This window comes from Rhinopithecus bieti, unplaced genomic scaffold (assembly GCF_001698545.2).
Source record: "Rhinopithecus bieti isolate Rb0 unplaced genomic scaffold, ASM169854v2 scaffold_31518, whole genome shotgun sequence".
Classification (NCBI taxonomy): domain Eukaryota; kingdom Metazoa; phylum Chordata; class Mammalia; order Primates; family Cercopithecidae; genus Rhinopithecus; species Rhinopithecus bieti.
The window spans coordinates 69,531-81,695 of NW_016813455.1; the positions used below are offsets into that span (position 1 = coordinate 69,531).

Genomic DNA, 12,165 nt, shown 5'->3' on the forward strand with positions numbered 1-12,165 from the left:
ATAAATCAGCTTGATTTTTCTTTTTTTCTTTTCTTTTTCTTTTCTTTCTTTCTTTCTTTTTTTTTTTAGATGAAGTCTTGCTCTGTCGCTCAGGCTGGAGTGCAATGGCACAACCTCGGCTCACTGCAACCTACACCTCCCGGGCTCAAGCGATTCTCCTGCCTCAGCCTTCCGAGTAGCCGGGATTACAGGCATGTGCCACTGTGCCTAGCTAATTTTTGTATTTTTAGTAGAGAGATGGTTTCACCATGTTGCGCAGGCTGATCTTGGACTTCTGACCTCAGGTGATCCACCTGCCTCAGCCTCCCAAAGTGTTGGGATTACAGGTGTGAGCCACTGTGTCTGGCCACCTTTTTTCTTTTCTCTTTTCTTTTCTTTTTTTTTTTTTTTGAGATGGAGTCTCATTCTGTTGCCAAGGCTGGAGTGCAGTGGCGTGATCTTGGCTTACTGCAACCTCTGCCTCCCGTGTTCAAGTGATCCTCCTACCTCAGCCTCCCAAGTAGCTGGGACCATAGGTACCCACCACCATGTCCGGCTAATTTTTTTGTATTTTTAGTAGAGATAAGGTTCACCATTTTGGCCAGGCTGGTCTCAAACTACTGGCCTCAAGTGATCCACCAGCCTTGGTCTCCCAAAGTGTTGGGATTACAGGCATGTGCCATCACTCCTGGCATCACATAAATCAGCTTCATGCAGTTCTTGCTTGCCGTTCCCTTGACTTTGATGCCCAGACTCGCTGCAGTTCCAGAATCTTCCCAGTCCCCAAGGAATCCTGAGCCTTTCCAACTGGACCCCAACTCTGGCACTAAAGCCCTGATCAAACATTCCTTTGCACCTCCTGCCCACTAACTCAGATGCCCCTAGCTTCCTTGGACTCCAGCTCCAGAGTGTCCCTGTACCACTTCTGCTCATATTGGCCCTCATTAGCTGTACTGCTTGAAAAAGACTTGCCTGTCTCCCTTAGAACTTTCTGAATTTAGCTTGTCTGAAAACGCAAATGTCTTCATACTCCTTACGTTCCTCTCACAGAGTAACCAACCTATGTGTAGATGTATGGCTCCTATTTCTATGTCTTCTCTCTAGAAACACTGACAAACCTCATCAGATCTAAATAGTTTTACTCATGGGTATTACTCTGGCCCCAGGATGATTGATCTAACTCTCAGTTCAAATAGGATCACAGTAGGGGGTAAGGTGGGAGGACTATCAGAAGTTTGGGCAATATAGGCATGAAGTGGTTTACAAGGAGGTAGGAAACAAAGCTGTTTCACTGCCATCTTGAAGAACAAGATAGCACCTCAGCTGCCTCTGCTCTGCTCTGGCATAACTGAGATGAGTACCTCCTAGCCAAAGTGTTTAATGTCTAGCCCCTAAACAATGTCTAGCTATTGACCATAATCACTATAACCAGCTTCTGTTTGGTGAAGTGGGGAGGAAGGCACTACTTCTCTGGTTCTAGCCCTCAAAATGTATTGCTTTATTTATTGACTCTCAGCCTGAACATTATTGGTGTATAGAAATGTTACTGATTTTTGTACATTGACTTTGTATTTTACAACTTTGCTGAAGCTGTTTATCAAATCTAGGAGCCTTTGGGTAGAGATTATGTGGTTTTCTAGGTATAGAATCATATCATCTGCAAAGAGAGATAGTTTGACTTCTTCTTTTCCTATTTGGACACCTTTTATTTCTTTCACTTGCCTGATTGCTCTGGCCAGGACTTCCAGTATTATGTTGAATAGGAGGGGTGAGAATGGGCATCCTTGTCTTATTCCAGTCCAGTTCTTTTTTTTGAGACGGAGTCTCACTCTTTTGCCAGACTGGAGTGCAGTGGCGCAGTCTCGGCTCACTGCAACCTCCGCCTCCTGGGTTTAAGCAATTCTCCTGCCTAAGCCTCCCAAGTAGCTGGGATTACAGGCACGCACCACCACGCCCGGCTAATTTTTGTATTTTTAGTAGAGATGGGGTTTCACCATGTTGACCAGGCTGATCTTGAACTCCTGACCTTGTGATCTGCCCACCTTGGCCTCCCAAAGGGTTGGGATTACAGGCGTGAGCCACTGTGCCCAACCAAGTCTTGTTCCAGTTCTTTAGGGAAAAGGCTTTCAGCTTTCCCCATTCAGTATGACGTTGGCTGTGGGTTTGTGATAGATGGCTCTTTCATTTGTTTGTTTTGTTTTATTTTTTTGAGATGGAGTCTTCCTCTGTCACCCAGGCTGGAGTGCAGTGGCGTGATCTCAGCTCACTGCAACCTCCACCTCCCGAGTTCAAGTGATTCTCCTGCCTTAACCTTCCAAGTAGCTGGGATTGCAGGTGTCTGCCATAATGCCTGGCTAATTTTTATATTTTTAGTAGAGACAAGGTTTCACCATGTTGACCAGGCTGGTGTCGAACTCCTGACCTCAAGTGATCTGACCACCTCGGTCTCTCAGACTGTTGGGATTACAGGTGTGAACCACCTATAGATGGCTCTTATTATTTTGTGGTATGTTCTTTTGATGCTTAGTTTGTTGAGGGTTTTTTTTTTTTTGTTTTTTTTTTTTTTTGGGAGACTGGATCTTGCCCTGTCCACCCAGGCCTGGAGGAGAGGTGGGCAGCGGCGCGATCTTGACTCACGCAAGCTCTCGCCTCCCCAGTTCATGCCATTCTCCCTGCCTCCAGCCCCTCCCGAGAGCCTGGGACTACAGGTGCCCCGCCACCACACCTGGCAATTTATTTTTTATTTTAGTAGAGATAGGGTTTCACTGTATTAGCCAGGATGGTCTTGATCCCTGACCTCGTGATCCACCCACCTCGGCCTCCCAAAGTGCTGGGATTACAGGCATGACCCACCGTGCCCGGCTGAGTGTTTTTTTTTTTATCATAAAGGGAAGTTGAATTGTATTGGAACCTTTTCTGTACTATTGAAATGATCATATGATTTTGTTTTAATTGTGTGTATGTGGCAAATCACATTTATTGATTTGTATACGTTGAACCAGGTTTGCACTCCAGGAATGAAGCCTATTGATCATGGCATATTAACTTTTTGACGTGCTGCTGGATTCATTTGCTAGTATTTTGTTAAGGACTTTTGCATCTATGCTCATTAGGGATATTGGCCTGAAGTTTTCTTTTTTCATTGTGTCTCTGCCAGATTTTGGTATTAGGCTGATGCTGACTTCACAGAATGCGTTAGTGAGGAGCCCCACCTCCTCAATTTATTTTTAGAATAGTTTCAGTAGGACTGGTACCAGTTTTTCTCAAGAACACATCCCCATTTACAATAGCCACAAAGAGACTTGGCGCTGTGGCTCACATCTGTAATCCCAGCACTTTGGAAGGTTGAGGTGGGCAGATCACCTGAGGTCAGGAGTTTGAGGCCAGCCTGGCCAACATGGTGATGCCCTGTCTCTAGTAAAAATACAAAAAGTAGCCAGGCAAGGTGGCATATGCCTGTAGTCCCCATTACTCGGAGGCCAAGGCAGGAGAATTGCTTGAACTCAGGAAGCGGAGGTTGCAATGAGCCGAGATTGTGCCATTGCACTATAGCCTGTGTGACAGAGCAATACTCCGTCTCGAAACCAAACAAAACAATAGCCACAAAGAAAATGAAATATCTAGGAGTATAGTAGCTAACCAAGGAGGTGAAAGATCTCTCCAAGGAGAAGTAAAAATCACTGCTCAAAGAAATCAGAGATGACACAAATAAATGAAAAAATATCCCGTGCTCATGGATCGGAAGAAGCAATATGGTTAAAATGGCCATACTGCCCAAAGCAATTTACAGATTCAATGTTATTCTCATCAAACTACCAATGTCATTCTTTACAGAATTAGAAAAAACTGTTCTAAAATTCACAGGGAACCAAAAAAGAGCCCAAATAGTCAAAACAATCTTAAGCAAAAAGAACAAAGCTGGAGGCATCACACTACCCAACTTCAAACTGTACTATAAGGCCATCATAACCAAAACAGCATGGTACTGGTATAAAAACAGACACATAGACCAATGGAACAGAATATATAGAAAGCTCAGAAATCAGGCCTCACACTTATAACCATCTGATCTTCAATGAGGTCGACAAAAACAAACAATAGGAAAGAACTCCCTATGTAATAAAAGGTGCTGAGATACTTGGCTAGCTATATGCAGAAGCATGAAACTAGACCCTTACCTTTCACCATATACAGAAATTAACTCAATATGGATTAAATATTTAAATTTAAGATCTCAAACTATAAAAATCACAGAAGAAAACCTAGGAAACACCCTTCTTGACATAGGCCTTGGTGAAGAATTTTGTCTAAGTCTCAAAAGAATTACAACAAAAGCAAAAATTGGCAAGTGACACCTAATTAAACTAAAGAGCTTCTGCACAGCAAAAGAAACTATCAACAGAGTAAACAGACAACCTACAGAATGAGGAAGACATTTCTAAACTATTCAACTGACAAAGGTTTAACATCTAGAATCTATACGGCACTTAAATCAATAATCTAAAAATAAATAACCCCATTAAAAAATGAGCAAAAGGCTGGGTGTGGTGGCTCATGCCTGTAATCCCAGCACTTTGGGAGGCTGAGGTGGGTGGATCGCCTGAGGCCAGGAGTTCGAGACCAGCCTGGACAACATGGGGAAACCCTGTCTCTACTAAAAATACAAAAATTAGCCAGGTGTGGTGGTACGCACCTATAATTCCAGCTACTCGGGAGGCTGAGGCAGGAGAATCACTTGAACCCAGGAGGTGGAGGTTGCAGTGAGCTGAGATCTTGCAATTGCACTCTAGCCTGGGCAACAAGAGTGAAACTTTGTCTCAAAAAACAAAACAAAACAAAACAACCCAAAACAAAAAAAACTAATGAGCAAAGGACATGAACAGACCCTTCTCAGAAAAAGACATACAAGTGGCCAACAAATATATGAAAAAAAAAAAAAAAGCCTGTCATCACACATCATCAGAGAAATGCAAATCTAACCCACAATGAAATACCACCTCACATCAGTCAGAATGACTAGTATTAAAAAGTCAAAAAAACAACAAATGCTGGCAAGGCTGTGGAGAAAAGGGAATGCTTATACACTATTGGTGGGAATGTGAATTACTTCAGCCACAGTGGAAAGCAGTTTGAAGATTTGTTAAAGAACTTAAAACACAGCTACATTTGTTCCAGCATTCTTATTGCTAGGTATATACCCAAAGGAAAATAGATCATTATACCAAAAAGACACATGGACTTGCATGTTCATCGCGGCATTATTCACAATAACGAAGACATGGAATCAATGTAGGTGCCCATGATCAGTGGTCAATTGGATAAAGAAAATGGTTGACTGGATAAAGAAATGGTTGACTGGACAAAGAAAATGTGGTACATATACACCATGGAATACTGTGCAGCCATAGAAAAGAATAAAATTTTCCTTAGTAGCAACATGGATGGAACAGGAGGCCGTAATCCTAAGTGAATTAGTGCAGGAACAGAAAGCCAAATACCGCATGTTGTCACTTATAAGTGGGAGCTTAACATTGAGCACCTACAGACGTAAACATGGGCACAACAGACATTGAAAACTACTAGAGGTGGGAGGGAGGAGGACATGGGTTGAAAAGCTTCCTAATGAGTACTATGCTCACTGCCTGAGTGCAATATGTTCATGTAACAAACAAGCACATGTACCCCTTGTATCTAAAATAAAACATGAGAAAATAATATTTAAAAAATTTCTTGCTTGTACTATCGCCAGAACTTCTTAACTGAGCTCTTTGTCTTCTGTACATTAGCTGTCTGGCCTTGAGTAAGTCCTTTCCTCTTTCTGATCCCCAGTTCTCCTGACCTGGAGTGAGACTGGACTAACTAGTCTCTGATAGTTTATGCTCTCCCTCTATTTCCCATCCTCTCCTCTCCAGAGGTCCAACCTCATCTTTCTCCCTCAGCCCCTCTTTCCTCCTATTTCTTAGCTCCCCCAGCCTCTGACACCCCCTGCCCCTGCTTGGACTTCTATGTCCCTTTTCTTTTCTTTTCTTTTTATTAAGACGGAGTCTCACTCTGTCACTCTGGCTAGAGTACAGTGGCGTGATCTTTGCTCACTGCAGCCTCTGCCTCCTGGGTTCAAGCAATTCTCCTGCCTCAGCCTCTCAAGTAGCTGGGATTATAAGCACATGCCACCACACCCAGCTAATTTTTGTATTTTTAGTAGAGACGGAGTTTTGCCATGTTGGCCAGGCTGGTCTTGAACTCTTGACCTCAAGTGATCTGTCTGCCTCAGCCTCCAAAAGTGCTGGGATTACAGGTGTGATCCACCACATCTGGTCCCTGTTTCCCTTTTAGTAGTGTGTTCAGCTGCTTGACACTCTCCACCCAACTCTCCCCTGTGCATGTGTGTTGTGGGGAGTGGTTGGCATGGGAGGTAGGGAATGACACAGAGGAAGTTTCCACTTTCCAGAAAGTTGGAGACTCCAAGTAAATTCTTTGTCTTTAGGCATTTGGCTTCATGCCAGGCCCCTGTGGGTTCCAGGTGAACATGAGTGAAGAAATCAGTTGAGTTCCTTGAACTTCTGGTGAAAAAGGGCCTATGGCAGTATTAAGGAGTGTGATGAGCTGCCATTGCTACTCCTGCTGCTGAGGCTTTCTGGTGAGTGCTGCTCTTCCTTGGGGACGACTGCTCATGAAGACTGTTTGGACTTTCCGATGAGTGCTGCTCTTTGAACAAATGCTTAGCTCAAGGAAATGATCTTGGCAGGGAACTTTGTTTACCCTAGCACACATCAATCTTGTCAGCAGTGAGAGAAACCGAGGCACATTGAATTGTGGACACTGTTGGACTGGGAAGGCAGAGGAGGATGGAATAAGACTACTGGTTCCTGAATGCAAATGCAAGACCAGCCCATATGCAATCCTCTTAGGCTCATCTATTGTCCTAGGGAGTATATTTCCTTTCTCATCCCTTTATAATGTCAGAGTGGGAAAAGACCTTGGAAGTCCAGGAGTCCAGTCCTTTCTTGCTACAGAAATGGAAACTCAAGCCCAGAGAGGGGAAGGGAATTACCCAAGGCCACATAGTGGTCACAGGATGAGTTAATGGCAGAGCTATGAGTAGAAGCCAGGTGTCCTGACCTCTCAAATATCCTTTCCATTGTCTCAAACCGGCTTACCATCTGTGCTGCCTTACCTCACAAAGCATACTCAGACCATGCCTTCACACGGTTGCCAGTGGAGAGGAGGAATAACGGACTATTGCCAGCCACTTTCAAACTAAAACTCAGACTTATTTTATTTTACTTTTTTTGGAGACTGAGTCTCGAGCTATTGCCCAGGCTGGAGTGCAGTGGCCCAGTCTTGGCTCACTGCAGCCTCTGCCTCCCGGAAGTGATTCTCCTGCCTCATCCTCCCGAGTGCCTGGAACTACAGGCGTGTGCCATCACGCCCGGCTAATTTTTTTGTTTTGTTTTGTTTTGTTTTGTATTTTTAGTAGAGATGGGGTTTTGCCATGTTGAGCAGGCTGGTCTCGAACTCTTGACCTCAAGCGATCTGCAGACCTCGGCCTCCCAAAGTGGTGGGATTACAGGTGTAAGCCACTATGCATGGTCTCACTTATTATTATTATTATTTTTGAGACAGAGTCTTGCTGTGTCACCCTGGCTGGAGTACACTGGCGCAGCCTTGGCTCACTGTAACCTCCGCCTCCTGGGTTCAAGCGATTCTCCCGCCTCAGCCTCCTGAATAGCTCGGATTACAGGCACATGCCCGGCTAATTTTTGTATTTTTAGTAGAGACGGGGTTTCACCATGTTGGCCAGGCTGGTCTTGAACTCCTGACCTCAGGTGATCCACCTGCCTCAGCCTCCCAAAGTGCTGGGATTACAGGAGTGAGCTACCGTCCCTGGCCCTCACTTATTTTTTTATATAGATATGGGAGGGGGTCTTGATATGTCCCCCAGGCTGGTCTCAAATTCCTGGGCTCAAGCAATCCTCCTGCATCAGCCTCTCAAAGTGTTAAGATTACAGTCATGAGCCACCACACTAAGCCTAAAATTCAGACTTGACCAGACGACTTCAACAGTCTAGAACACTGCCATCCTGGGATTCTGTGACCTTGACAAGAAGCAGAAAGGGAGCTTGCAGACAAACCCCAAGGGTGTGGACTAGGGAGGTCACATCTAACCTGAGGGAATTATAGCCAGCCTCATCAGGGAATCAGAAAGTGAATGTACTGGGGGAGGGGCTAAAGGATCAGGGCACTGATTTGAGGAAGGTGAAGACTGGCATTTAGAGGAAGGAAAGATAAATGAGGACTGAGCAAGGATGGGTAGGAAATATAATGGGGAGAGTCCTACGGAAGAGAATGGATGAAGTGTTGGAAGAGGTGAGGCAGTTTAGTCAAAAGAAGAGAAGTTTCCTGTGGACCTGAGATCTTCAGGCCTTTGAGGAGCTGTTAGGGACAACAGGGGATTTGTGTGGCCTCAGGGAGCAGAACTGAGATCCATGGATGGAAGCCATAGAGAAAAGGAGTTCAGATACGGCAAGAACTTTCTAAGAACCAGAGTTGTCTAGAGAAGGAAAAGATAGCTGTGATAGGTAGTGAGCTCCCCATCAGTGGAAAGTTGCAGTCAGGGGCTGAGTAAGCATCTGTCAGGGCCCAGGGTCTGGGGCCTGAGTGGGGGTGGGGCTGGAAGGCCAGGACGTGCAAGGCTAGGGGCTGTGATGGGGGTGGGAGAGGAGCGGGGTGGGTCTGGATCGGGAGTGGTAGCTACCCTAGGTCCGCCTGGGCCCAGCCGGGCCCCCCACGTGGGCGCTGTGGTCTGGCTGCGCCGGGCCGGGCCAGGCGGGGCTGGGCGGGGCAAGGCCAGCGGTCGGCTGGGAGGCGGGCGCGAGGGCGGGGAGCGGCGCGGAAGCCGGGCCACATAAAGGAGCGGGCGGCGCGACAGGGGCGGCTCTTTCCTGGGTGGGGTTTGTGAAGTCGTGGCCCGTTAGCAGGAAGCCTAACAGTCGCCCCGACGCTAGTGAGGGACCCAATCTGAGTCCCCGGCCAACCGAATCCGAGCTGTGTGTACTGCGTGCTCAGCACTGCCCGACAGTCCTAGCTAAACTTCGCCAACTCCGCTGCCTTTGCCGCCACCATGCCCAAAACGGTGAGTGCCGGGGGTGGGCGCTGTCGACCCCAATGGCTCTGGCTGAGCCTCATAGCCCTTTGCTAATGGCTGAGGGCTTGGCCAGCCACCGGCCCGCCTGGGACGCCGCGCCCTCCGCCATAGCCAAGGGTAGGGAGGGGACCGGAGTGGGATCCTGGTCTGGTGCGCCCTCAGGGGTTGAGGGGGTGTCCAGGCTGGAAGTTTGGACAGGGCGAGGCCTGCCTCTTTCTCAGGTTCCAGTTCCCTGTGTCTGAGATGCAACAGTGAGGACGGCTTCGTTGGGGCCTGGGGTTTCCCCTTTTCTCTGACGGGCCATGGGCACAGAGGAGAGGATTCTGGTCCAGAAGACTACACTTTCCCCAACTCAGGAATTGATACATTTCTGGGGCAAGGCTGCCAATGTCCAAGAGGGGCCATGGGAACAGAGAAGCAGGGAGGAAGGAGGGAGCCGCTCGGGGCGGATCCGGCACCCCCACTCATCTTTCCCACAGCCTCACCGGGTGGCTCCAGCTGTTTTCCACTAGGAGGTGAGGAGAGAGATGTGAGGAAATCGTCATCGAGGATGCACCCGAGAGCACCAACACTTATTTAGGCACCAGTCTGAGGAGAGGCCTACCTCATCTCCTGGGAGAGAGGACCGATTTCTCCCTCCCCTCCACCCCCAAATCCCTGCCCCTCCTATTGCCTAATGCCTCTCTATCTCCTCCTATCCCCTCCGGACTATTTTGTGTGGTGTGGGTTCTCTCGTGGGGCCACACCTTTCTAGAGTGGTGGTTGATTTGGGGATGCGTCTCCACCCCACTGGCTGTTATGAGAGGAACAGAAGCCTCCTGGGAGTGGGGATAGGGGGGCCGGATGCCCAGGAGGGAGAGGGGAGGAGGGGTGTGCCTGACTAATGAGCTCTGCTTGCTTTTGTGCAAGTCATGCCAAATGGCTGCTGAGGCCCTTCCCTTGCTCAGAAAGGCCTGGTGACCACCCTGACTTGAGTCCCTTAGGCCAAACATGTTGGGCTGGCCTAGGCAATGCAGTGCTCCCAGATATGTCTCCCCAGGACTGCTTGAGACTTGTAGAGGTGAGATAGTGACTAGTAGCCTTCAAAAGGGCTGAAGGCCCCTGGGATGAGAGGAGGCAAGTTGGGGGACCAGCCTTTTGGGTTTGTGATGAGCTTTGGTTGCCACGTTACTGTATACCAGCTTCACTGCCAAGTCGTTCTTGCCTTTCCAGAACGTTGTCCTTCAGAAACACCAAGTTTTCAAAAAGCATGTGCTTTCACTGTCTGTCTCCTTTAAATTGCTTGTGGTTTTAGGACATGAGACTTTTACACACTTTCTTCCCTAACCCCTGCCCCCAAAGAGAGAGAGTAATGGTTTTGGAGAGAGGGGAAAATACCCCATTGTCTGCCAAAACAGGATTATAAAGATCCTGTCAGGAGTGGCTCTTTGGGTCTCTTTCTGCGGTTGAGTCCTGACTCCTCTTAAGGTGCGGCTTTGCCTGAACAGTTGGGTGGATCCCCGGGAATAGACATTGCTCCATGGCCTTTCTTCTGTAGTGGCATATCTCATCCTCAATTCTGAGATAGCCCACTTTGAAACACAACTTCATGGGCCTGGAAGTTGCCTCAGACTTACATTAACATCTCATCTGAGTCAAAGTGGAAAAGAAGACAAGACGGCGTGTTTATTGTTTTCCTGGGAATGGAGAGAGATTGAAGTATAAGCTGTTTGTAGTCAGTCCTGGAGTAATGAAGGTACCTAAATACTGAAGGCATTTTTATGCAGATTGACTGAAACCTGAATCAAATTGGAGGGAGAGGGTTGAGTTTTGATAGACTGGAAGCATTAGATAATTTTCTATGCTTCGACTCAAGGAATGGTCAACTTTTAGGAAAAGCAACTATATTATGTCTGTTAAGACCGTAGAATCTTAACCTGAAAGGGACTTTGGAGACTATCTATTTAATAAAACTCTCTTAAAACAAAACAAAACAAAACAAAAAACTAATGAGGATATTGAGACCTACAGGGAAAGACCTACCTAAGGGCACATGGTGACTGAGCCAAGATTGGGGTCCAGGCTTTCCGATGCTCATCTCATTGACCCTCTATTCTGACCCAATGATTGAGTTCTTGACATTTGAGTTCCCTTTCTTGCTCCAAACAAATTGCCCCCTGTTCTCAGAACTTTATGGGCCTCAGATAAAGGGAAATGAGTAATTTGAGCAAAGTGGCCAAGGTTGGCATTTGTGTGTCTCCTGGTAAGGTTCAGTAGTGTCACCACGTGCCTCCTGTTACTTTTCTTATTCCTCATACCAAGGTCGAGGTGTTCAGGGGCACACCCTAGTTCACTGAATACCAACCAGTAATGTTAATTAAAAGGGGAAAAAATTTCCCTTTCTCTGCTCCATTTTCATTTATGTGCTTTAGGCTATTTCTAGCGTATGACAGATAGAGAAAGGTAGTGGAAAATCAAACTCCTTCATTCATATGCAGCATGTCTACAGCCTATCTAGGGTTGGTTTCACTTTTATAGCTAATTGTCCCTCCTAATCAGCCCAACCACCCCTACATCTGTTAAAACATGCCGGCCGAGCGCAGTGGCTCAAGCCTGTAATCCCAGCACTTTGGAAGGGTGAGGCGGGTGGATCACGAGGTCAGGAGTTTGAGATCAGCCTGACCAACATGGTGAAACCCCGTCTCTACTAAAATTACAAAAATTAGCCAGGCGTGGTGGTGTGCACCTGTAATCCCAGCTATTCGGGAGGCTGAGGCAGGAGAATCCCTTGAACCCGGGAGGTGGAGGTTGCAGTGGGCCAAGATAGCATCACTGCACTCCGGCCTGGGCAACAGAGCAAGACTCCGTTTCAAAAGCAAAAAAAGCAAAAAAACAAAAAAAAAACATGCCTCACTACCCACCGCCACCCTTGCCTTCTTGCCATTCCTTGGACTCTGCTTCTGGTTGCCAGTTTCCTGAGTCTGCTTTAGTAGCCGGAATGGAAAAGCTTATTAATTGCCATCTACATTTTTTGGTGATGATGACAGTCATATATATATATA

General features: G+C 47.0%; 1 protein-coding gene across 1 annotated transcript in view; it reads left to right on the forward strand.

The window, feature by feature from the left end:
- The first annotated feature begins 8,850 nt into the window (after nt 1–8,850).
- Nucleotides 8,851–12,165, forward strand: part of MSN (moesin) — an 83,554-nt gene continuing 80,239 nt past the window's right edge. Inside the window, exon 1 of the mRNA XM_017848442.1 lies at nt 8,851–9,112. Coding sequence (XP_017703931.1) covers nt 9,101–9,112 — 12 coding nt within the window. The 5' untranslated portion in view covers nt 8,851–9,100. The remainder of the gene's footprint in view (nt 9,113–12,165) is intronic.